At 40.1% G+C, this 24,637-nt stretch overlaps 1 protein-coding gene across 1 annotated transcript in view; it reads right to left on the bottom strand.

The window, feature by feature from the left end:
- Positions 1–22,715, bottom strand: part of atrnl1b (attractin-like 1b) — a 68,720-nt gene extending 46,005 nt beyond the window's left edge. Inside the window, exons 1-17 of the mRNA XM_034214375.1 lie at positions 21,572–22,715; positions 18,964–19,047; positions 18,045–18,158; positions 17,658–17,786; positions 16,958–17,166; positions 15,055–15,229; positions 14,083–14,170; positions 13,168–13,423; positions 10,912–11,095; positions 10,647–10,801; positions 10,423–10,507; positions 9,429–9,643; positions 8,947–9,065; positions 8,499–8,631; positions 6,300–6,487; positions 4,545–4,758; positions 3,783–3,974 (exon numbers count right to left, since the gene is read on the bottom strand). Coding sequence (XP_034070266.1) covers positions 3,783–3,974; positions 4,545–4,758; positions 6,300–6,487; positions 8,499–8,631; positions 8,947–9,065; positions 9,429–9,643; positions 10,423–10,507; positions 10,647–10,801; positions 10,912–11,095; positions 13,168–13,423; positions 14,083–14,170; positions 15,055–15,229; positions 16,958–17,166; positions 17,658–17,786; positions 18,045–18,158; positions 18,964–19,047; positions 21,572–21,822 — 2,791 coding nt within the window. The 5' untranslated portion in view covers positions 21,823–22,715. The remainder of the gene's footprint in view (positions 1–3,782; positions 3,975–4,544; positions 4,759–6,299; positions 6,488–8,498; positions 8,632–8,946; positions 9,066–9,428; positions 9,644–10,422; positions 10,508–10,646; positions 10,802–10,911; positions 11,096–13,167; positions 13,424–14,082; positions 14,171–15,054; positions 15,230–16,957; positions 17,167–17,657; positions 17,787–18,044; positions 18,159–18,963; positions 19,048–21,571) is intronic.
- Positions 22,716–24,637: the final 1,922 nt, after the last annotated feature.

Raw genomic sequence — 24,637 nt, 5'->3', positions numbered from 1 at the left:
AGCAGAATGCAAATTGTAACAAAAAGGTCCAATGTGGTTTCAGGTTTTATTTGCTTGGATTTCAGCCTTTTAACAGACAAATTCAGTCATTTCTTAGCCTTGAACAGGACATACAGATTAAGGAACATTAACGTACTTTGCACTGAAAACACACGCTGGTCACTATCCAGCGAGGTGTCAGGTTTAAGAGCACGTAAGAAGACAAGAGATGAACATTTAACAGTCGATAGAGAGGCGGGAAAGCCATAGCAGGAGATAGAAAATGTGTCTACAAGCCAAGGCCAGTGAGAAAAGTTTGAGCAAAGTTCAATAAAAGGATTAAATGTGATGTATGAAGTGGCACCTCGCTGTTTTGTCAGTATGGGGACGAACTTTCAAGCCACTTAATTGCTTGACAAGTTTCAGCGCCGCCACTTGCCTTCTTGCCTGCCAGACTCTTCAGGGTGGGGAGAAATGTCACTACTATTTTAAAGGAGACAAACATTGAGTGCTTTTACCTCAGTTTATGTCAAACAAATCTACAGCGATTCTGCTAATGGATGTGAAACCATGACAACGGCAGAACAATCAGTACAAAGTAAGGCCATTTAAGTCTGTTTTGACGACATGACGCAAGTCGCAGATTTCTCACTAACACACCTTTCGGAGAAGAGAAGCAGCTGGATGAGGACTTTTGTCTGGCCATAACACAAAGGCATGATCACATACGAAATCTGCCATTAAAATAAAACAGACATATTCCACATGCATTTCGACAGATAAATCAATACGTGTGAACACGAGCAAACTAAATCTGATGCCTGGAGCCGTTTCCCAGAACAAATAAAGCTTGTACTCAATAGATTGTCCCGCAAAGACTTTATTTATGGAAGCTTTCAAGTGTATTTTAAAATGCACGCAAATTGAACTTGTTTGATGTTGCTTGTGAGGTAAGACACTTTATTATTGAAAATTATTATTATTATTCAAAATGAAAGCATCACCATTTCGATATCTGTCTTTTTCTGTGTTTAACGTCGCTGCAATATCTTCACGAGTAAGTGGACTTACTATATGAAAGCATCTTCTTAACGTCAGTTAACTGTTTCACTCTCCCTACTGCTCTATTCAATTTAAGAAAATGGTTCCTCCATTATGACAGTGTTCTGCACAGAGCAGCATTAAGACCAGTAACTCTTAAAATATGTAGAAATCCAGTTTTCATGGTACTTAAGCATTGTGAACATTTTAATGGCAGAGATGCTGAATGGTTGAAATTTCTAATAGCATATTTTGCTTTAAAATAAATTATATTAAACTATTAAAAAAAGGCTTTGGGTGCAACTAATTACTTTTATTTAGAAAGAGAAAATATGCAGATTGTTTTTGCTTTATTAATCGATTCATTATTTGTCCTTCTATTTAATAACAGAACATTTGAATTACAAATTATTAATTCCCAGAGGTAATCATAAAAAAGTGAGTTTCTCGCAAACAAGGAAAGATCCATTTTACCGTCATATATGTTACATAAAGCAGTAAATACCCACATTTGAAAAAAAGGGTCATTAAATGTTTGCCTCTATTACTTAAAGTAATACAAAAAAAAAAGTACTTTACTAGAATACACCCAGTCACCTACAGCTTACCTGCAGGAGTAAAAAAAAAAGTGACCTTGATGTGGAAGAACAGGCTGGTCCTAATATTAACGATCAAATCAAGCACGGAGGAATATGCTTTGAAAACATCAAAAGTCAACCTGACCTTGCATGTTTAAAAGTCTGTCTGTAAAGTAAGTGCAGCTCAAGGAGATGCACTCTTGTTGATGAAACAGAGGGTGTGTTCATACTGTGGCACAGAGATGTTGATGTGTTTGATCTGGCAAGATATTTCTACACTGACGCTAAAGAGGTTTTTGGATCACTACTTACCTGACAGGTAGAGATCACTAGAACTGCTGTTAAAGAACATAACAAGAGTCCTTCCCCATATAAAAACAACAATCCAACAACTTTTAGGAACTTACAAATAACTTCCTGTGTCAAATCTGCAAAAATTGCCTTTTTTTCTGAGAAGAAATGCATTTCTCACACTCAGCACTTGTTATGATACTACAGGGCTTTTTATCACAAGGTTGAGTTTTTAAGTGCATGTATTCAGTCTGCTCAGCATAAAGAAAGCCTCTTGATGCACTGGAAATGAGGAGTAAAGCAGTAGGTGAGGTAATTCAATACTTAAGTGGTGATTGAAAAGCGTTAATGTGGAGGAGCAAAGTCAGACGGAGGAAGCTGAAAGAGAATAAAAGAAAACATGTATAGGATACCCTTCTCTGTCCTTCACGCCATAAGGGACACATTCCTCAAGACAAATATCCACCGTGTTCAGAAACGTCTCGGGGTTACCTAACACCATCTGACGCAAATGAATTGGAGACTGCACCCTTCAGCTCCCTAAATGTGTTACTCGCTAAACCGGTCAGAGATGTTTTTACGATCCGACAGATCCAAGGCTATAATTCAAACATCACACAGCCGAGCCGCGCCGACCTTCAGGTGAGGGAACAACTTACCAATGTGACGGGGAAATACTGCTAACAGGGTACCTCTGAATGTGTGCAGTACTTATTTAATGTTGCTTTTTACATGATAACAAATAAAGAATACCAAGCAAAGAGAGCAGATGTGTTTTGTTGGTTCATGTTTGAATTTAAGCCTGTTACTATCTCCATCCAACCCTGGTGGGTAATCCCTTTTTCTGCCATTTTAATTGTTTGTCTTGTGATCCTAACCCTAACACCTTATAATTTGGGTTTAATAAAGAGGTCAAATTAAGTTGTTATTATTTTTGTTATCCCCAGTAGTGCTTTTATACAAATGGTATGTACTTGTACAGAATATTTAAGGATCAAATGGCTTCAAATAGATTTTGTTTTTTATTCTGATTCCCTTTTCTTTTCTAACCAACAGATATATATAGTCTCCATCATAGTTCATCTTTGAAAGGTTTATTTAATTAAGGTACAGCCTGAAAAGGGAACACTTTCATTCTGATTATTTATTTAGGGAGGCCTGTGGCGCAGTGGATTAATGCGCTGATCTTCGAATCAGAGGATAGCAAGTTCGAGTCCCACTGCAGTCAGCATGTCGTTGTGACCCTGGGCAAGACACTTCACCCTGGGGGGATTGCCCACAGTATTGAGTATGTAAGTCGCTTTGGATAAAAGCGTCTAACAAGTAACATGTAATGTAATATTACTGTTCATTAAAAAAAGGGCATTGGCTAAATAGCATTTTGCAGCGCAGGGCTCGACTAAATTGCGACAGCTCCTTAGTTGTTCCCTGGGTAAATGTATCCCCTGATTCTTCTCCAAAAACTACAATAACATTCACATCAACATTACTGTATTTGCAGCCATTGCCATTATGCTTCTGTTTTCATTCACAATGTTAACATATTTGTAGGCTTCTCTAAAACTGTCCATAAACCACTTAAAGTCAGCTAATGGTAAAGGTCCGATCTGCAGCATGGTCAACAGGGAAATGTTAAGAGTTGCGTTGACGATATGTGAGAGTAATTGGCCATTACAAAGCAAAGCAAAACAAAAAGCTTCCATAGCCAATCACAGGGAAGCACATACAAACACCTCCCGCTTTAAACGGTTTTCCTCCCTTAAGCTCCTTTCTGGCAGTGATGAATATCGACTGCTTACAGAAGCCAATCTGGTGAAGCTTATTGCACCTTAATGCTGGACTCTGGGCTTTAAAGACACCTCATTTAGATGAAGTTCAGTAAAAGACACTTACCCAAACAGTCTCGAGTCTGCCACTCCAGACACTGTCCGTAGGGGAAAGAGACGACGTAGGCGGTGGAGTCCAAACAGCGCTGGGCATTTCCGCACCACATGCACTCCATGGCCTGGTTGGTGCAGTTAGCACAGCTGGTGTGCAGCGAGCACGGCTTCTTACAGGCAGGACGGCTGCTCTGGTTGGGGTTACCTGGACAGCAAAGGACGAGACAGAAGAAAAAACATGACAAAGACTCTTTCTCCAAAAGCTTTATAGTCATATGAAGAGACGAGATGCTTTATGCCAGACTATAGCTCATTTCCATCTGGCAAAGGAAATCTTAAATCCCAGGCTACTTATATTCTATTTTATTTAATTACTTGCTATTTTATCAGTTGTATTGTGCTGCACTGTTGGAGGAGCCTGTGACCTAAGATTTTCCTTGTCATAACTACACTGTAGCTATGCACACATGACAATAAAAGCCTTGAACCTTGGACCTACTTCAATAATGCTAAATAAATTAAACGTAACATTAAAAAATGTTTTTAAAAACAGCGAGGGATGGGGGGGGGGGGGAATTGACATAACGGTGCATGAAAGTTGCAATAAAAATAAATATATATATTTTATCAATTATATTGAGATAATCCCAAATGTGAATTTAAATATTGTACAATACAATAAATATTGCATACGGAAATAATGAATAAATATGACAATATACCCATGTCATATTACAAACAGATCACATATTTATGAAATATTTGCGCGTCTTACCGGTAGCTTTTTCACAGATGAGGCCGTGGGCGGTGGCCGTGCAAGGATTGGCTCTCAGGCCGGACACCTGGGTCTCCTCCAGGTAGGCACAGAACCCAGAGTCACTGGGCTCTCCGGGCAGCCATCGCAGGCTGCTGTTAGTGAAGGGGGACATGTCCTCCCAGCCCCAGTACGACACGTTGATCTTCCTCAGGCCCACCCAGGGAGAAAGCCGCTGTGGAGACACGGCAAAATACTAAAAACCCAGAGCAACCGGATGTTCAAATGCAAGATAAAACTAATCCAAACTCTGCCTCCACCATGCTGTTTAGGGAATAAATGTCTCACAAATGTACACCTGGGAATCAAAAATGCCATTAAAAGTCTACACACGTATCATTTCTTATTTGCCTTCAGGATTCAACTTGTAATGTAATGGGAAATGAGATGTCAAGGCTCTATTTGGAACAAACATGTGTATCTAAACCCAGCAGACAACAAACAATGTTCTCATGAATACAGCAGGCATGACCAAACTAAAATCATCAATAGACTTCACAATTTTCTTTCAGTGCCAGGCGATGTGAAGCTGTGGTGAGATGAGGAGAGAGAGAGTGTTTGCCCAAAAGCATCATTTCCATTAAAGAGGAAGAGTCTTAAATTCTGATGTTGTCAGGACAGTTTTTTTCTTGTATAAACAAATCATTATTTATGAGTTATATTTTATGAGCAATTTTCAGTACAGTAAACCCAGGCAGAAAAGACATCTCAAGGTCAATATACTATATCACGGTGAGGGTAGGGCTGCTCAATTAATCGTATTTTAATCGCAATTACGATTATGGCTTGCAACGATTACGAAAACAACGTAATCGAAATATTATTAAATTATTTTTCTATTATTAATTTTTTTTTTTATTATTGGTTTTTCAGTTGAATTATACTTAAAGTTCAGGGCAATCAACTGTTAAAAACATACTGTTCAAATACAGTAAATTGATGTTTTCAAAGTAAATTAATAATCGTGATATCAATTATTGACCCAAATAATCGAGATTATGATTTTTGCCATAATCGAGCAGCCCTAGGTGAGGGCATAAAGAATTTGGAGCTATGAAATTATAAACTAGAACATAGTTAATGCTATGAAAAGACAAACACGTTTAATAGATTTCATATAGATTTCCATTCATGTATTTGTTCTCATTAGTTATACAACTCAAAATGTACTTTATAATAGAAAAGTAATACTAAAAAAACGGCTCTCTTCAAAGTGAAATCTAAGGCTATGTCTTAGTGTTCATCGTTGTTGCCCTGGTTTGTTATATAAGGCAGGAAGAAGAAACTGTGATGGTGTTATGAAGGATAAAACGATACAAACAATGCAAAGTGATGTTTTGATTTTAACAGCCAGATTCATCAGGGTGCAGAATCTCAGAAAGCAGTGTTGTCTAATTGTAACATAGTGAAATACAAACCGTGCTGTTTGTGGCAGTGCCGAGGAAAACAGATTGATGAAAAATGGGTGAAAGACACAAATTACACAAGCCAAAAGCAATCAGGCATAAAACGGTGGAACGCACAAACTCAAAACTGATCGGGAGACAATCATAACAGAATGCATAGCTCATCAGCAGAGCAGAGAATCACTCGCTGGTCCCTACTATCGGCTAAACATCAGGATTTAAGCTACAAACCCAATCACTGGGACTCTGATGGAAACTATTCTGACTGAATTTGATGTACTGTATTTACTGCCAACACATGTATATTTACCTTGTCTTCTTGTTGGAGCTTCTTCAGTTCCTCGAGGACAAAGTCCACTTGTTTGGAGGTGGTGAGCGAAGCGATGTTTCCGTTGAGGTTCTTGCAGTAGTGCTGGGCGTTGTCGTAACTCTCGAGGCTGGAGTTGATCCTCAGACAGGCCTCCCCCACATGGCTCCACCCCTCACTGCACTGCTGGGCTGCAAAAAAGAATGATGTGGAGATGTGTGAGCCATGGGCCGAGAGAATTTGCAAAAAATATATCAAACATTAAACCTGAAACTACTGATTCTTTTTGTGTCCACTAGGGGGCAGCACACACAAGTCGTGAACACAACATTGACATATCATCTACTTTTATATTCCGTATAACTTGTTGGCTTATCAACACAGCCACCAGTTACTGAGCAACAATTACACATATGTAGAGTCATGTTTCTGGCCACCTGGCAATATACCGTATATGTACAAAATTCAAATCACTCTTTTTTTAGCTCTGTTTTAGTCCCTACCAAGTCCCGAGGATGATATTTGACTCTTTAACCCCCAAATGCCCCAGAATGCTCACCGGTAATGACTAGCTTTCCCATTCGGTGCTAAGAAGGTTTTGTAAAAGGTGTGTTAGAGCTTTATTGTTAAAAAAAGCTTTTACATTTTATTAATGCTATAAGAGCAGTCCGTGTGACCCAAATGAGTAAAGCTAAATTGAAGATATGTACTAGGTGAGACACTATACATGGTTTACCCTATAATTTGGTAGAATGTAATGAAATCATTCAACGCTGAAAAACAAGCAGTGCAAGTAGAAGACATAATCATGAAAACAGATTGCAGGAGGTCTGCCTTCCTCCAAACCAAAGAGGATTTAAGATTTGGGACCGTGTGTGTGTGTGTGTGTGTGTGTGTGTGTGTGTGTGTGTGTGTGTGTGTGTGTGTGTGTGTGTGTGTGTGTGTGTGTGTGTGTGTGTGTGTGTGTGTGTGTGTGTGTGTGTGTATTTTCACAGCTTCAGCAGGAGTGTAATCTGGACTTATTTGCCTCGGAGAGATGGAGTGATGTTTGGATGCCAAATTGTCTGTTAATTACGGCTTCTCGTAAAAATGTGGTGGGTGCACACTAAGATGTACAAGTGTATGTGGATGCACATATCTATTTTGTGTGTGCAGATCCTGCCTCCTGAGATTGAGACATCCTTTCAGGCATTGGAAATAAACACACAAACACACGTATCCACTCCCTCTGCAGCAACAAGCCCTTTGGCGACAAGGCTTCACAAACTGGATAAAGTGACAGCATCAATTCTTCAGATTCAGTCGGTTTCAACGTTTGGGAGGGGGAGTAGAGGGTGTTTGCTAAACTAAATAACCTGACAGACCTGATAAACAACATCAGGATGAAGACAATCATTTCCTGCAAATACTAGATGATGTGTTTAAGTCAGAAGTATAATAAAATGTGCACATCAAATGTATATTTGACGAGAAGGGCATTCAAAAAAGGCACAAGTCTGCCAAGGCCATGCCCCAGGGCCCTGCCCGGGACTCTTTTCTTAATCCCCCTCCTGCCAGCAGTGTGTGTGTGTGTGTGTGTGTGTGTGTGTGTGTGTGTGTGTGTGTGTGTGTGTGTGTGTGTGTGTGTGTGTGTGTGTGTGTGTGTGTGTGTGTGTGTGTGTGTCTGCTAACACCCTTACCCGCAAACATCCTGCGCATGCTGGCCCGGAGCAACAGAGGTCATCATTAAAATATGATTTTTATATTTTCCCCCCTTAAGGTTTAGTAACAGTTAAGGAAGAGGTTGGTGCTGCAGCAGGGAGACGGTGAGAGGCTTTCAAAACAAAAACGAAGAAAGGTCACGTTTTTTAAGAAGTTGATGAGGTAGAAGCTTCAGAAAAACACCACAGTAACGGAAGAAAGTGCTGTATTGTGTCGAAGTGGTGTTTGTCTTTTCTGTTCATTTCACATTTCTAATAAAAATGGTGCTGCCTGGAGAGAAGAGGGCTTATTACCTGGATATATTTTAAACAATACTTAAACACATGGTCCCTTGTTGGGTTGTGTGTTGTGCAGAACTACAGGAGAATTGCAGGTTGTTCATTGGCCCATGGTACACCCTTCCACCAAGTTTCATGTGTGAGAACTAAATGCAAAGCCTTCAATGTGATGGTTGTGTTTTTGCGTATGGTAATCAGCTTGGGGGCCCAGCGTCTTTCTTACCTGGCAAAGCGTGGCACTCTGACTGATTCTGGTCCCACTGACAGTTGAGATTCACCGAGCAGCTCTTGCAGTTGGCCATCTTGGTGCACACCTGCTCGTTGCGCACCGGACACTCAGTGAAGTTCCTCACGTTCTACAGAAAAAGAGAGTATAAAAGAAAGGAGGACAATAAACAAAAGCTGAATTTAAGAGCAGAGATTGTTCATGCGAGTAAATATCTTCTCCACCTTAAAGATATAGGTCTGTTTGTCCTATGATATAATTGATTGAACTCAAATTACATAATGAGGACAAAAGGAAAATGGTATGTACTCTTCCTAAGCAAAGGCACTAAGTTAAACCCTGATTATCAATTGATTTGAACAGTGATGATGCACAGAAATCTCAAGCTCTGTGCAGTGTTTGAGAAGACCAGCAGTGCTCTGACGCCCCCTGGTGGACCACTCACAGCGGTGCAGTTGCTGGAGGCAGAGAGGCACTTCTTGTCGTCACACCACTGGCACCCGTTGGTGTTGGCTGTACAGCTGGCACAGTCTGAGAACCGGTAGCAGCGCTCGTCCACTGTGACTAAAAGAGGGAGAGGGACAACGGAGAGCAGCAATGAGTGTGTATGTGGATGAGGTCCATTTCCTGATAAGATTATTTGGGGAAGTAAAACAATAATATGTCCTTAGAAATAGGAAAGAACACTTTGTAACTCAGCTTGTATTACATTTGTTGACAAATCAAAAAGAGGAACATCCTGTGAAAGCACTGAAAGATTAAGTCTATTATTAGTACCAGTCAAAGCTAAAACCACAATAGAAATCCCTAGGAACAGCTGACAACTTAATTCCTGTGTAGTCACTGTAGAGGAAAAAGCTGGAGTAGGAAAAATGCTGGGAGATATTAATAATTAGAAAAATAGAAAAGAGGAATCCTCTCTCTCACCAGCTTTAAGGGGGCAGAATGGAGCAGGAATAATGCTTCCATTAGCCATGCTGGGTTCCCAGGGGAAACAGCGACCTCTGCTCCAGATGCAGCGCACCCCTGGCCCAGCCTTGACACACCCCTCCTCTGCCAAGAAGGCCTGGCAGCTGGGGGGTCGGTAAACAAGCACATCGTTGAGCAGCGTGCCGGAGAAGCCCCCGAACACGAACATGGACCTGGATATGGGAAAACATGAGAACAGAGTGTAAACAAGATTGTTATTGTAAATCCTTCAGGAAGGGACAAATCAGTTATCAGAAAGTGCAACAAAGTCAAAATAGTAAAACGACACAAAGACGGAACATTCTTTCACTGTGTTTGGGAGTGTACCAAGATAAAAATAGTTTGGGAAGAGGTTAAATGTATGACAGAAGAGATTTGATCATTGCAAGTAATCATGGAGCCTAAGTGTTTTGTGTTAGGGTGTTACCCAAAAGAACACAAGGGTTAGGGAAGAGAGAACACATATTTTTAAATGAATGTCGAAACATATGGCAAAACGCATGATAGCACTTTTCATGGAAAAATGTTAACAGTCCAAGTATTGGCTAAAAGAACTGTCTGCATGTGTCTCATTAGAGAAAATAACCTGTTCAATTAAAGGAAAACAAGAACTATTTCCTTAACTATCTGGAACATGCGGATCTAGAGAGTACACTGAGTCAGCAAATTGGAGATGATTAATGTTCCTCTGCTGCGAGAAGGATAAAAGCCTTTCATATCTGCCTACATGTTTGTGTTTGTGAAGTTCATTTATTTATTTTATTTATGTGACTTGTAATGTACTTCATTTTGTTATGTCTAGTGGATGTTTGTGTACTGTCTTATATATTGTCTATATATGCTAAAACAATAAAGAAAGGACATAAAGACATTTAAAAGGATGCTGGGATGGTAGTTTGTTTGTGGCATCTGTCCAGTGTGTTTTAGTTGAAACTCAAAAAGTGAGACTCACCCATTGCTAACAACAGCAGAGTGACCAAAGCGGTTGACATCCCTGTGCAGGTCTGGTTTAGGCAGGACCCTCCACTCATCACAAGCTGAGGAAAACACGAGAACATATGTCAGAGACCTTTTTATTTGTGCTTTTAAAAATTAAGACAGTACATTTCTGCAAATACCCGAGACCAGAGACAACACACATTATTCAAGCTGCTGAAAACACCACTGGAGTCCTACCAATGTCGTAGGCTAGGAAGTCCGCAGAGAAACACTTGGCCCCGTTGCTGAGCGATGTGTCGTTATGTGTGTTGCCACCGAAGAAGAGCAGGGTGCCGCTGAGGAGCACAGCCGAGTGCAGGTACCGTGGAGAGCCGCTCTCTCTCAGGATGAACCTGGAACATATGCGCGACAAGTGTGTCAAGGGCAACTGTGACAAGAAAACATGTAACCGACAATGTCACATACACAGACATGCATGCATAATGAATATCCGTTAATCTACCATGTCCGTGTGTTAGCGTCGTAGCGGTAGAGGTCGTCAACAAGGCCGTATTTGTTGGCAGGAAATGCCTTGTAGCCTCCGTGAACATACACACTGCCGCTGGCACTGTCGAACGTGCTGCTGTGGCCGTAACCTCCCTGGGGAGAGGCTCCTTGAGTCTTGGGTACTACCCACGTGTTGGATCCTTCAAATATAGAGAGATTCATTTAATACATATGAAAAAGTCTACATTCTTTAGAGACAGATGGGCTCTTCACCCTAAAAATCTTGATATTCTTTGGCAGGAAACAGACGGGCATGAGTGGTTGGCAGCAGTTTGTTTTGTGCACATATTTTGTAGGTTTTGATTTCCTACATTTAACAAATTGTCAAATTACAAATGGCTACAGTGCTTCCAAGCTTCTTGTATCGCAACATTTAATTGCGAAATGTGGAGTTTATTGTGAGTTCACACAAGTTGTTTTGCTTGTAGGTTTTCAATTATTAAAAATAAATATTCCAAACTACTAAAAATGTTTGACAAACCATTACCAGACTCAGTTTGACCGCAGTGGGTGTGCAATTGAGCTCAGTTTGATCAAAACATTATCAGAAAAACCAGCTGTGTCAAACTGTTTTCTCTTATTAGCAGGGGATATTCATGTTATTGCCAATTAAAGCTGCCTGGAATGTCTGTTTTGCACTGTAATTAAATACCACGCATTACACTACAATCAGGGATCGAGTTATGTGGGAGCCAATGGGAGCTGGGCTCCTATAAGGAGGGGTCTGAGCTCCCAGGGACGCAGTGAAATCATACATCTGTGGGGGTCGCTAATACTTTACCAACAACCATTATTTGCAAATAATGCATGTGTCAATGTAATGCGTATTTATTTACGTTAACGAGGTAAATAGGCTAAAAGAAAAACATGTTTTCCAAAATAACTCTTTTGAAGGACAATATGCCTGCACTTCACCTCCAAGGTGCGCAATACATTATTGCGCAATCTATGCCTGTGAGCGTGCTGCGCTAGCCGAGATGATGTGTGTGTGCGTAGTTGAACCTTTTCATATTTAAGTTTGTAGCAAGTAGAGGAGGGCTGCTGTGTGTGTGTGTGTGTGTGTGTGTGTGTGTGTGTGTGTGTGTGTGTGTGTGTGTGTGTGTGTGTGCGCGCGCCCGGACTGGCCATCGGGAGGCCCGGGAGGTTTCCCGTGGCGCGAGAGCGAGAGCGCACCGGTTACTTTTATTGTTGTTGTTAGCATCTGGTGCTAGCTAGCTACGCTAATGGATTTAAGGAGCTGTTTCAACAATAAGGTGGAGGGAGAGCTCTCTACTGTCAGACTGAGAGAGATAACTACAGCTCAGGTGAGGTTAAGGACTCTGGGTATTTAGATATAATAGTTAACTTAGTCAGTTATCTCAGTGGGTCTCAAACGGTTTGGTCACCATTTATGCAAACACATATTTCCATTTGAGGGGGGAGTGATTAGAAAAATATGCATGAATAAAAAGAAAGCAAATGTTAACTAGGTGAAAAAAAGGCAAGGTACTCTTTTAAAGTCTTTGCTGCTGCCTCAAAGAGGAGCAGGGGGAGAGGAGGGAGACAGGTGAGGCTGGTTCAGGGGCCCAGACACACGCGCAACTATAAATGAACCAAAAATAAATAAATAAACAAGTTTCAATGTTTTTTAATATTAGATATGTTATTGGTTATGGCCATGTTCTTATGATTTTATGATTATTTAAATGTGTACAGTTATGTTTCATATGGGTGTTTCCATAGATCTAGTCTCTTTATTTTCCCCTCAAAGTGCACCAGATTGATGCATTTAACTCCAAAATTGAATAATATATCTTACCGGGGGAGCATGCCCCCGGACCCCCCTAGAGGATTTGAGGTCCACCCCCACTGAAAATATGTTCACATAGATAGATTCCTAAATACATTTGTACATTTTTTTAAATAGTAACCCAAGTCCATTATGTTTATTTTTGGGTAGTAGATTTAAACTATAGGGCTATCACTAGGGGCAGCAACGCTGTAAATATTGACAAATAAATCCAGCAAAATGGCACAAAAAAAAACTGGTAGTGGCCTAGCTGAGTGTGCGTCAAAGTTTTTAAGTTTATAAGTTTTTGTTTTTAAGCTTTAATAGAGCTCAGTTTATAACTCGAACCCTGCCTACAATGTACTAGACGTCATGTGATGTAATAAAACAAACAGGAGCTGGTAGAATGAGAAACAAACAGTTACTTAAAGCTGCGTGACTCACTCAGGTTGTACTCCTGGACGTTGCTGACGTAGCTGTAGATGGGGGAGTAGCCAAAGAGGACCAGCATGATGGCCTCGCCCTCGTCTAGCAGCACGCAGTGGGCCGAGTGCCCCTCCACGGCGTAAATCTGAGTCTGTGCGCCCCCCGCAGGAGTTCTCCGCTGCCACGTCCGGCTGGGTAAGTTGAACACCCACAGTTCCTCCGTCGCGTTCATCAAACCCGCCTCCAGCTTCCCCCCGAACATGTAGATATCATCCTGAGGAGAAGAGAGGCGTTCAAATAAGCTTAAAGTGATACCTGCTGCTATAAAATTGGATGGAAGGTTAAAGTGTGTCAAGTCAAAGTCAACTTTATTGTCAATCTTTCAGTTTGTGTTTACAGACAGAAAGATCAAAATACCATTTCACACAATCCCAAATACAAAAACAAATATATAAAAAATATGTATATCCCTATACACAAATAATCAAAATACACATTTATACATATGCACACATTAAGACCTAAATAAAAGCACAACAATCAATATATACAAAATAACAGTCACTTCAATATCTTTGAGAATGTACATTAGTGCAAGACTGTCCAGAGAAGCGTTCAAATAAATACTTTTTTAAAAACCAGAACATAATGCTAGAAAATGTTCCTTTTCAAGCCTGTTTTGTCGTAATTCCTTCATCTACTTACTGTTGAGATAAAGAGGAATATTGCACACTGAGAATATGAAATGTTCCCATGGATATATTACAAACATGTGTCTAAGCTTTGTTTATAAAGACATGTAGCTATTTGAAGATGACATTATAATACTGAACAAAGATTCCCTGTACGAGCAAACTTTATTTTCTCTCTTTCGCCTTTCTAATTCTGCCTCCCTCCTACGGACAGTTGTGGTATTTTTAAAAGTGTGTTTACCTGGTAGGCAGCGAGAGAGTGGCCGTATCTTGGCACGGGGCCACCGCTGACGGGAACGGTGCTCCAGATGCCACTCTCCAGGTTGTAGCTGCAGAGAAAAGCAACAGAACATTTACACTCTAATGCATGAACACTTCTGATACGTATTTAATTACCTGCACAAATGTTGTTGTCACTCCCTCACTTCAAGTACATCTATTTTCACCTCACAATCAGGTGATTTAATCACAAACGGTAGCAATTTAACTCAGTTCTAAGAGGACATGACTCAGCACATACTGTAAGTCAGTTCTTAAGAGCCCTCCAAGAACACTTAATACTCAATTAGGCTAATGAATGAAAGACCTATACATTCACAAAGCACATCATTGAAACTTTAACTCCGGCACTTACTGGTTTGGACAAACAGTGCGATGGAATTGTTAAGGAGTCATCACATTTTCCTGCATTTCTTCCTTTAGTTGTTTTTGCTTAGATGTGTATACAATATGCGAGTATTTAAAGTAAGGGCATGTTCAGAACTTAATCTAAGACATGAGCTTTTAATGGAGTACATAAAACTCTACCCAGGCTTTAGTGGAAATGAAAATGATTGAGCAGGCAGGGCAGGTTTTGGTGTTTTTGTTTGTTAAACCCCATTTCACAGTGGACTGGACAAACTAACTAAACACTTCCTATTACCTCCACCAGTGTGATGTTTTCAATTTGGTTTGTTTGTTTGTCAGCTGGATTGAGGAAGAACTACAGGTCTGATTTTAATAGAACACGGTGGAAGGGTGTAGCATGGGCCAAATAAGGACACATTTCATTTTAGTGCAGATTCAAGCCATGGGGCAGATACGTGCAATATTTTTCACCCATTGAAATAGCCCTGACTGAGTTCTGGGTTCCCCTACTTTGGATGTTGGCATTACATTTAAAAAAACTGATTCTTTGCATGTGGAAAAATAAATATTATGCAACATGACTTACTTGAGAATCATCTGGAAGGAGCTGTAGTTGAACGTGTATCCGCCCACGACCCACATGACCTTTTCCTGCACCACAGCCTTATGGGAAGCTCTGGCGAGTGATGTGCCAAAGGGTTTGACGCTTGGAAGAACCCAGAAGGACTCGGTTGAAGGAACAGTGAGAGCGCAGTCTGGGCCTAAGAGATAGGATGAGAAAAATACAATGTTACTCGAGATCTCAACTCAACGTTTCTAAAATAAAAACACATAAAACTATTTTAAGACCAAGAACTTCTAGCTAAATCTATTTAAGGGATGGGACTTTTCAGCAGTATCCGCCACATATTTTAATTCCTACTCATTCTGAAGAGCAAACATGCCTCTAAACAAAAGCATTACCACTCCTTAACCGAACATGACAGGCAAGGGGCTGTAAATATGTTAAACTGTGTGTGAATGAAGGCCGTGCTGAAAAAGCGCATGCCTCTGCTAATGATACTGTCAACTTTCATCACGTGAAAGCATTTGGTACCCTCCAGCTGGAGGCACATAATAATAATAATAATAATAACTGTCACGGGGCTTACCGGCGTGTTACCGATCAGCATTATGACACAAAACAACACAGCTGTTCACAATCGTCTGCTAACACAGTCTTCATTACATCTTTTACATAACCATTACAGCAGACATGGGAGGAGCGACAGCATGGGATGTTGAAAGTATGTTGCACATGAGTCATACAGTAAGTGCGTGTTATGAATGGGGAAATGACTATTGTTATTATTATAAGTGTGTGAATGCTTAACAGGTGCTGGGACTTCTTATTGTTAGTTTTCCTTTGAATCATTTATTTGTATCGCTAGAAAAACCATCTAAAGAATGTATTGCAGTTAGAATGTACACAAATCAGATTCAGAATATTATATCTATCCTGTGTAACATAAAAATGTGCTCAATTTTAGAATCAAATAAATGTAGAATATAAATATTGACATAAAAAGTTAGAATGTGCAATAGAAAGTAAAATGTCTCATAAATGAAATAGAATACAAATATCTATATAAACATAAGAAGTTAGTGTAAGAATGTACACATAGCATTACAACATATAACATGTAAATTACAATATATACATTGGTGAATTAGCCATTTTTTTCAAGCGGTTTGGCTGCTGATAATAAAGTAAATCCTAATACTAGTCCATTCACCATTCCGTTCTGTGGTGCATCGTGCAAGCAGTCTTTCACTAAAGCTACGTATGTGCCTGACCACATGTAACATTCAATGGCATAGTAATTAAATCACACTTAGTTTCACACACTTCAAACCATCCTTTTGGATCTGAAAGTTAGCAAACATCTGTTGAGTTTAGACCAGGGGTGTCCAAACTTTTTTCGCTGAGGGCCACATACAGAAAAACATACAAAGGGCTGGGCCCCTCACTAGAGGTGAGGTATACTGCTTTATAGGTTAAGTTATAATTCCGCAAAATCAATCAAATGTAGGTCAAGTATGCTTTCTACTTGAAAACATCACAGCTCTCCATAGGGTCTACTTTACTCTGTTTGCAGCTCATCCCTTAAAACAGAAGCCTGAGATTGCTTATAATATGGGGAAATATGAAGGGTCTATTTAAAGCTTGATATGGAAATAAAACTAGGATTTGTTAGAACATGTTCTCAGCTCTAATTGACTGAATGTATTTGAAAAGTGGGCTTATCAACACATGAAATGTATTGTGTAATATAGGCTCATATATATTTAAGAAGTATAATATAAGACAAGCACGAGTTTCAGGTGGGGGCCATATACCATGATACTTTGAGAATTTGCTGATGGCCAATTAGAAATGGACAACGGGCTGCATTTGGCCCCCGGGCCGTAGTTTGGACACCCCTGGTTTAGACGGAGCTGTCTGTTACCTTGCCAGCTGTCGTTACAGACGCACAGCTTCTCCCCGGTGAGGTCGCAGTAGCCGTGGTCGGGGCTGCCGCAGTTGTTCCTGCAGTATGGGATGTCACAGGCCTCTCCTTTCCAGTACTTGTCACACTCACAGTACACTCTGCTGGTGGCCGAGTTACCGGGCGTGCACTTCCCATGACTGGAGCAGTTATTGGGACAAGAGTTGATCCTGGACAGAAGGAGGTTTTCATTAAGTCAAACACTTGCATGCGCTTTTCAGGCCACGCACAGAGCTTTACTTGGAGACTGGGGAAGATTAATGAGTATCATCCGGCGTTTGGCAAAGGAGCTGGGGATAAAAGGATTGGTAATAAATGAAAAACGATCGGGCAGGTCACTGGACATTAGCGGGGATTGTTGCTGTAAGTTTTTAGTCCAGCAGAAAAGCATTTGTACCAGCCTTTTTGTTGCTGAAATGTGGGACGCAGAAACATTAACCATCCATCAACAGCAAGGAGGAATAAATGGAACTGGTAAGCAGTCCACTGTAGTTTATTATAAATAAAACACACTGATGAAATGTCTTTAACACAGGTGAGGGCCTTAGATGCAACATCAATGAAATGAGTTCTTCCTGAGGAGTCCAAATGTAAAGATATAAACAATGTAAGGTATTATTTTATGGTAGTTTAAGCTTCAATGTAGAGTCTGCATACTTACGAATAAAATATTTCAAACCCCGTAAGGTTATATGCAGCATCGCTAAAAAAGTGAAGTAGTGCGTAGCCCGAAGTAGTCTCAACCTCAGGAACCGTCTCATTTCCTCGTATCTCCGGTATGATGAGACCACTGTGATAAAATGCAGAACATTCATTTGCGTCACTTTGATAACTCACCCCAATTGTAGTTTACAGTAAAATACCCATATGTTTCTGCTAAATCAGGATGACAAGACACATGATGATGAGCTACAAAAAATTGGGACAAACTCATGTCTTGAAAAAAAAAGAATACATCCATTTGGAATTGTTTTAAACAACCAGTATTTGTGGCTGATTTTAAAATGACTTCATAAGAACCATAACGTTTCAATCCACTTTTCTTTACCTGAAAACAGCAACCAGCGGAGCAAATATCGAGTCGCCATCGTAGACGTACATATGGTCCCAACTACATTCTGTAGCAAAGTGGTTAAATCTTAACCGAAGAACCGCATTTGGACTGCAGAACAAACAATCAAAGACAGGGTTTAGGTTTCATTTATAAACATTTAAAGGTGGGGTAGGTAAGTTTGAGAAACCGGCTCGATATATATTCCATGGAATGCTCTTAACATCCCGATAGCAATGAATATCTTAAGTGCTTTGACAACAAATCCATAAAAGAAATTCATCTGTGGAAGCCGTAGTACTGTAAAAAGCACGACCAATCATTTTAGCCGGCCCGGCTAAAGTAACTGCATGGCCTACCTGCCTGTCAGCCTTCCATCTGTGCACAAACTTGTGCCCTCATTGGTCATGTGCGCGTTCGTGTGTGTTGGAGGAGGCGCTCTGTGAGGAAGTGGCAGATTTTCTCCGGCTGTGTATTTTCAAATTCTAGCGCACTCGAGCTGGTTTCTCCAAAATGACCTACCCCACCTTTAAACAACACACACGTTTATTTTACAACTAGCAGGATTTAGACATGTGGGCCTCCTATCGAATAGGATGTCACGTGTTATATCAACTTATTTATGACCTACTTAAGCATAGAAATACAAGAATAAAAACAGTAAATATACAAGTTATTTTTCCAATAGGATGCCTTCTCTTTCTGTTACATTGATAAAGTTTCCGAACAGCTCTGTCCTTTGTACAAAAACAAGTAGCAACGATTGCTGATTAAATGTAGCAGTCAAACAGAGTCGCTGTGTGATGCTGTGTAAGCAGCAACATGACACTCCTTTCAACAAAGATACACTGCATAATTGAATTTGTCTGTGCATGCGCAGCTTCTGTAAGACATACCAATTCATAAAAGTACTTACTAGCCCTCGATGAGCCATGTGCACTTTGTTTTATACTTGTAGTTGATTGGACCATCTGTGAGATATCCTGAGGGCTCCGTCAACCTGGAAGATCAGAGATCAGCACAGAAGTCATGTGTTAGGTTGAATGTGTAAGGTCATATGACAGAAATATACTTGTAATCCAAAGAAACAATTCTTCTTATGGTCTTTCATGGGTTGTAACAAGCCAAGAAAACGGTCAGTCAGTCCAAAGTCAATTCCTGTCGACCAAAAAACGCAATAACGGGACCCTTCTTTCTGCCCATGTCTGAAACGTGTTTTATTTGTTTTCATATTCTTCAAGCTAAATACTACTGTAGTGTGTCGCAATTAACTTGTAAGTCAACATTCGTCACTCACTGACATCACATGAGATTGGAGTTGTGTGTAAGCCGCCCACAAAACTGCAAACAAACTGATTACTTGGTTTAAACTAGTTTCTAATAGCTGTGACATTTGTTTTTTTGTAACAGATTAGATATGAGATACTTAGGTTTGATAACATTCAGTCCTTGAAAGCACTGGAACACTGAAAGGCGGTTACTTTGTATGACTCTGAAAGCTTCACAGATACATATCGGGCTGTTGTGGGTGGTCCGAGTAACACCGGGAGGGAATTCTATTTATTTGTATGTCCACAGCAGTCGCTTTAGATGCAAAACACGATGTAAGATACATTCAATTCAGAGGTTTAGCCAAGATAATGGACTCAAGATGGGTTAGTAACCAAGATGCAATGGTATGCATATTATATCATCTTGAGACATGGCTTCAAATATGTCCTGAAAATGGTTTTGTTTACTACTCGCATTACTACACGAAAGCATGTTATATGATAGGTCCGTTTGGGGTTTATCTGCAGATTGATAGAGTTTATGCAAAGCCTATTGATCATTATAAACACCAACCAGCAATGAATTAAGGCAGAGTAGACATCCAGGAGTGATGAATGTTTCATGCCGCACTCTGGACCTCACAGGGAAACCCTATCCTGTCCAAGAGACTGTCCCTAAACGTTTCAAGACTGTGATCCTGTTGTTTGAAAACACTGTTGCTTTCTGTGCTTTCATGTTTAAAATCAGACATTTAAACGGATAATATCAAAAAGGACTCTGTGATGATTCATAACTCACAAGATACGATTTCACAAGTGTTAAGCAGGAAGCCAAAACATGTGTTAATGCAGCAATGTGTTATGATCATGCTTGTCTACATTCAACTGCTAAAAGGGAAGCTCACAGTTACATTCTCACATTACAAACTCAGTCACATTCAGGACCAATGCCCTTCTGTACCATAGAGTGCAGCGTTAGATGTACTGAGAAGCCGTCAATGTTCATGTCAAGAGTCACTTTCAATATGATTATAGCATAGTAGTTTGACGTTTATCCTTAGGTCACTTTTGTTTTCCTGCCTTCTCCTAACTACTACCTATGAGCAAACACTCCGTAACTCATTGCCTTTATTGTGGGGTTGACATGGTGTTTTCTTACATGTGTATCGTATTCTTCAATTTAGGAACAAAAGATGTCATCCCCATAGACAGGCTGCATGGCATATGCTAAATTAGTTGCAGATGTTTCCTCAAAGCCACAGTAGGCTCTTTTCTCTGGCAGAAGCTAAAGGAATTTGTTTCTGAAAGGATGCATCAGGACGCAAGTCAATACAACAGTGTATGTTAGAGCCTTCTTTTTCTTGTCTATGCTCTGAAGTGCAGATTGATTGTGCAAGATAATGGTACATTCCTTCCTGTACTAGTCAACTTTAGACATGTGGGTATATCTCCAAAGATACACTGACAAATCACTAAGCCCGAATTGAAGGACTGTGGGAGGCTACAGGCTAAATAAGACATTTTAACTAAACAATTAGTCAATCCACCAAAGCCTAAAGTAAACTATAAGACAGAAAATAACGGACATTACTAAACGTTGCAGTTTATAAACAGTGAAGATGTAATGCTTTTCATTGCGTTGTATGCCCACTAAACTGAATGTCTTAATGTTGTGGACTTTTAGTCACACTGAACACACACTGAAGCCTGTGACCTAAGACTTTCATCGACATAACTACTCAGTAGCTATGTTCGCATGACAAATAAAGAACCTTGAACCCATTTGTAATGAATAACTCTGGGTTTTGTCAATTGTGGTGGGCTTTTCTGATACTTGTGTACACCAAATAAATATATTGGTTACAATAAATTGGGTAATGTCATCAAATATGTTTGCTAGTAATCAATTCAAGTATTTGTATTCAGATATGTTGGTCAAATATTAAAATAAGCCTTGAGCACTGTGTTCAAAAGGTCTGTGGAGGCTGCTAGCTCATTCAGAAAAATAGTTTACATTGTGAGCAACAGTCTGATTGTTTACTGAGTATTTAAAAGGCTTTTGTGTTAGTCCTGTCAGACAGTTATTGCAAGCCATCTTCCTAAAATCCTGTGTGCACCAAGGTTTGTTTTAGCTGTGTGCCAATGACCTACTGACACTGTTGTTTGATGGAAAACAGCCTCCGATTGATCCTAACCTACATTGGAAGGCTCCGACACCAAAAGTAATCAGATGTTCAAAAATAAATCACTTACTTGAACCTGCCATGGCAGTACTGACACTGGTCTCCAACCCATCCTCGGTCACAGACGCAGGATCCGTTGATACATTTTCCAGAGAGACAGTTCTTGTCACAAGGTTTCGCCGGGGAGGCGTGAGTGTACAGTACAAAGTAAAACAAAACACAGACCACCAAGTATCTGTTGATACCCCGCAAGTCGCCGTGGGTGGCTAGTTTGGGTCCAAAGAGTAACAGTTCAGTCTTACATTTCCCACCAGGATCCATTTTCTCCTCCAGGTCAACCAAGCCGAGTGAAACACCGGGGCCTTCAGGTCTGCTTTCTGGGGAAAAGCTTCGGCTGTTCAGGGTGCTTCAATTAAAACAAAGAAGTCCTGCATATTCGTCGAGTGCTAGGCATACTTACATTTAGTCTTAGCTTAGCCTGTGTACAAAGCAAAATGGCTATTAAAACGTAAGGTTAGCCAAGGGTTTTAAAGGCTGCCTGTTAACCGCATGCATATATTTGGAGTGGGAGGAATTCCCTTCACCCTACCTCTTGTTGGAAGAACCTACAGAAAAAGCCGAGCATCGATTAAAGCTAATTTAGCAGCTAACTCGTTGAATACTGTGCCTAGCTAAAACATTATTCGTTAGCCTCCGTAGCTTATTTGCTGTTTTCTCTGCTAGGTAATGAAACGTTACTGCAATGATTCAAGACTGCTCTCTTCCAAATGCCATTTCAGCAGCCATTTTAACGCGTAAACAATCCTTCAGACTCAAACAGGGATGTACATTATAACATGCCATGGTCCTTCCACAAACTACCGTGATGTAACCCTATCTTTTCCACAGAAGAACAAAGGGGTTGTGGTGTTTGTAGACCCAGTGGAAAGGCTGCCGCAGTCAACATGGATGTGGTGTGATGTGGGAACTCGAAGGCTATTCTTGCCGACTGGGGGGCATTGAGAAAATACTTTGAACTGTTGTTGGTCCTTCTGGTCTATTCCCACGGCATTTCAAGCACCTTCAAGCGTATACTTCGTTGGCAGCATGTTGTGGTAGTGTCTCCTTGTATTCCAGTAGGACAAAACACCGCTCTTGTGCTCAAAACATGACAAGAAGGCAGCGATGGATTTGCTAGCGCAGCGACACTAGACAGTTCATCAGGTTGGAGAAAACTAAACAGAAGCTGCGCACGCGCACTGGGGACGGGTTGTATTTAAAGGGACAGTGTCACAAAAGACCCTCCATGATATTTAATGCGGCACTTAAAAGCTGGAAGTGTCAGAAGTCTTTCAGGTCAAACAATATACAGTACTGTACTGTTAAAGTTCACAGTGTATGACATTTAGAAAGACAAATATGCCTTGCAAAACTTTTTTTTAAAGATTAACCATTTTATTTTCAACCTTCTTTAATTCTTCAAAAGCAAATTATAAAATATAATAACTGTGGATAACTATTTTCCTTATTCTGGTTGACTGTATATGGCAAATATATGAAAAGTAGCATAAATTATCCCATTGCAAATGACCTAATTTTTGGTAAATACTAGATTCCCCGATATTGAAAATCTCCAGTATTTATTTCCAAATATCAACTCTGCTGTCATTGAGTGTCATCTCTGTGCAGTTGAGTGTTAAAAGTATGCACTGCATGGTTTAGTGAAATAAGTGTTAGTTTACATAAAAATGTGTATCAATTTGAAATTCATACATTTCTTGACTCTTAATGGCACATACTGGAACACCATTACCAGGGAAAAGGTAAACATTAATAATAATGATAAGAATGATGATGTCACAAAATAGTCAGCTTGTCCTTGCAGGCAAGCTCATAGTTGCTATACGAAGAGGTAATTTTACAGCTACAATTGCCTTGCTGAACCTGACCAAAGCAAAAAGAAAGAACTTCCGCATCTGCATTTTTAATTGCATAACATTTACATTTCAATTTGTGAAGTTATATTCTCATCATATGTGGTCCTGGCACACCTCAGGAAATTAACACACAATGTTATGGCAAGGTCAAGGAGGGACAGGCTCTTTTCAATAAAAGTCTCTTATCATTCATTCTTTTGAGGAGGCTCTATTGGGCCTGTATAGCACTCTAACATCAGATGCAGTACATCAGAGAGCACTTATCTGTGTATGGGGTAAAGCTTGTCAGTGAGCTGCCAGCTGCCAAGTCTGACTGATCTGTGCTTTGGTGGAGTGTGCAATTGTTTCAAGCGGCAGGGCTAAAATAAATCTGACGTGCTTCTGTTTGTGTCTATCAAACATATGCCGATTGTGATAGGCAGTTGAAGGTCGACAAAGTGTTGAAAATAAAGAATGCTTCTTCTGCATTGTATTATAGTGCATACAACTACTATATTACTCTCTATAACAGAAAAGTCACAATTACATTTCAATTATGCATTAGTCATATATTAATACTCTTTATTTATTTATAATTTGTGTTGGTTTGAATTTGTATTAATCTAAAGCTGTACACTTCTTGTATACACCTGCAGGTGGCAATGTTGCACAGAGACATACAGATATAGACCCACTAATGTAAGAAAGTGGGGTACACACCACAGATACACTAAAATGACAGCCTTTTTGTTAGAGCTAGAGGAATAAAGCAGGACCAACTTAGCAAGGTTCCTGTTCTCAATGTTTTACAGTCATAGCCTAGATGTTAGGCTGCAAGAACATTAGCCATGTCTAGGTTCTATTCAGACTAGTAGCACTGACAGTACAGTGAGCCAGCATGCACAAAACCAGTAACCAGAAAATGAGGCGCCTAAATAGAATACAGCCATTATTGATTTAAATTACACCTGGGCTTTTCATGTGACATGTCAAAATGTGTTCTCACCAAAAGGGGTATGACTGTACAAATGTGTTATCATTAGGCAAAAGTGAAGCCGAATTAATATTCCTCCATGATACAGAACCTTGTCATTGATATCCATCTAATAGAAATATGTGCACTAATGGATGTATGTTTTCGTTTATTTATTTCTTCTTATTGACACTATATGGTCTGTTGAGATATACGTATCTTAACAGAAACCAGGCTTAAATGGCGGCATGGTTTTGTCATGAACAAA

The sequence above is a fragment of the Gymnodraco acuticeps genome, unplaced genomic scaffold (assembly GCF_902827175.1).
Source record: "Gymnodraco acuticeps unplaced genomic scaffold, fGymAcu1.1, whole genome shotgun sequence".
Lineage (NCBI taxonomy): Eukaryota > Metazoa > Chordata > Actinopteri > Perciformes > Bathydraconidae > Gymnodraco > Gymnodraco acuticeps.
This window is presented reverse-complemented; position numbering and strand designations above follow the sequence as displayed.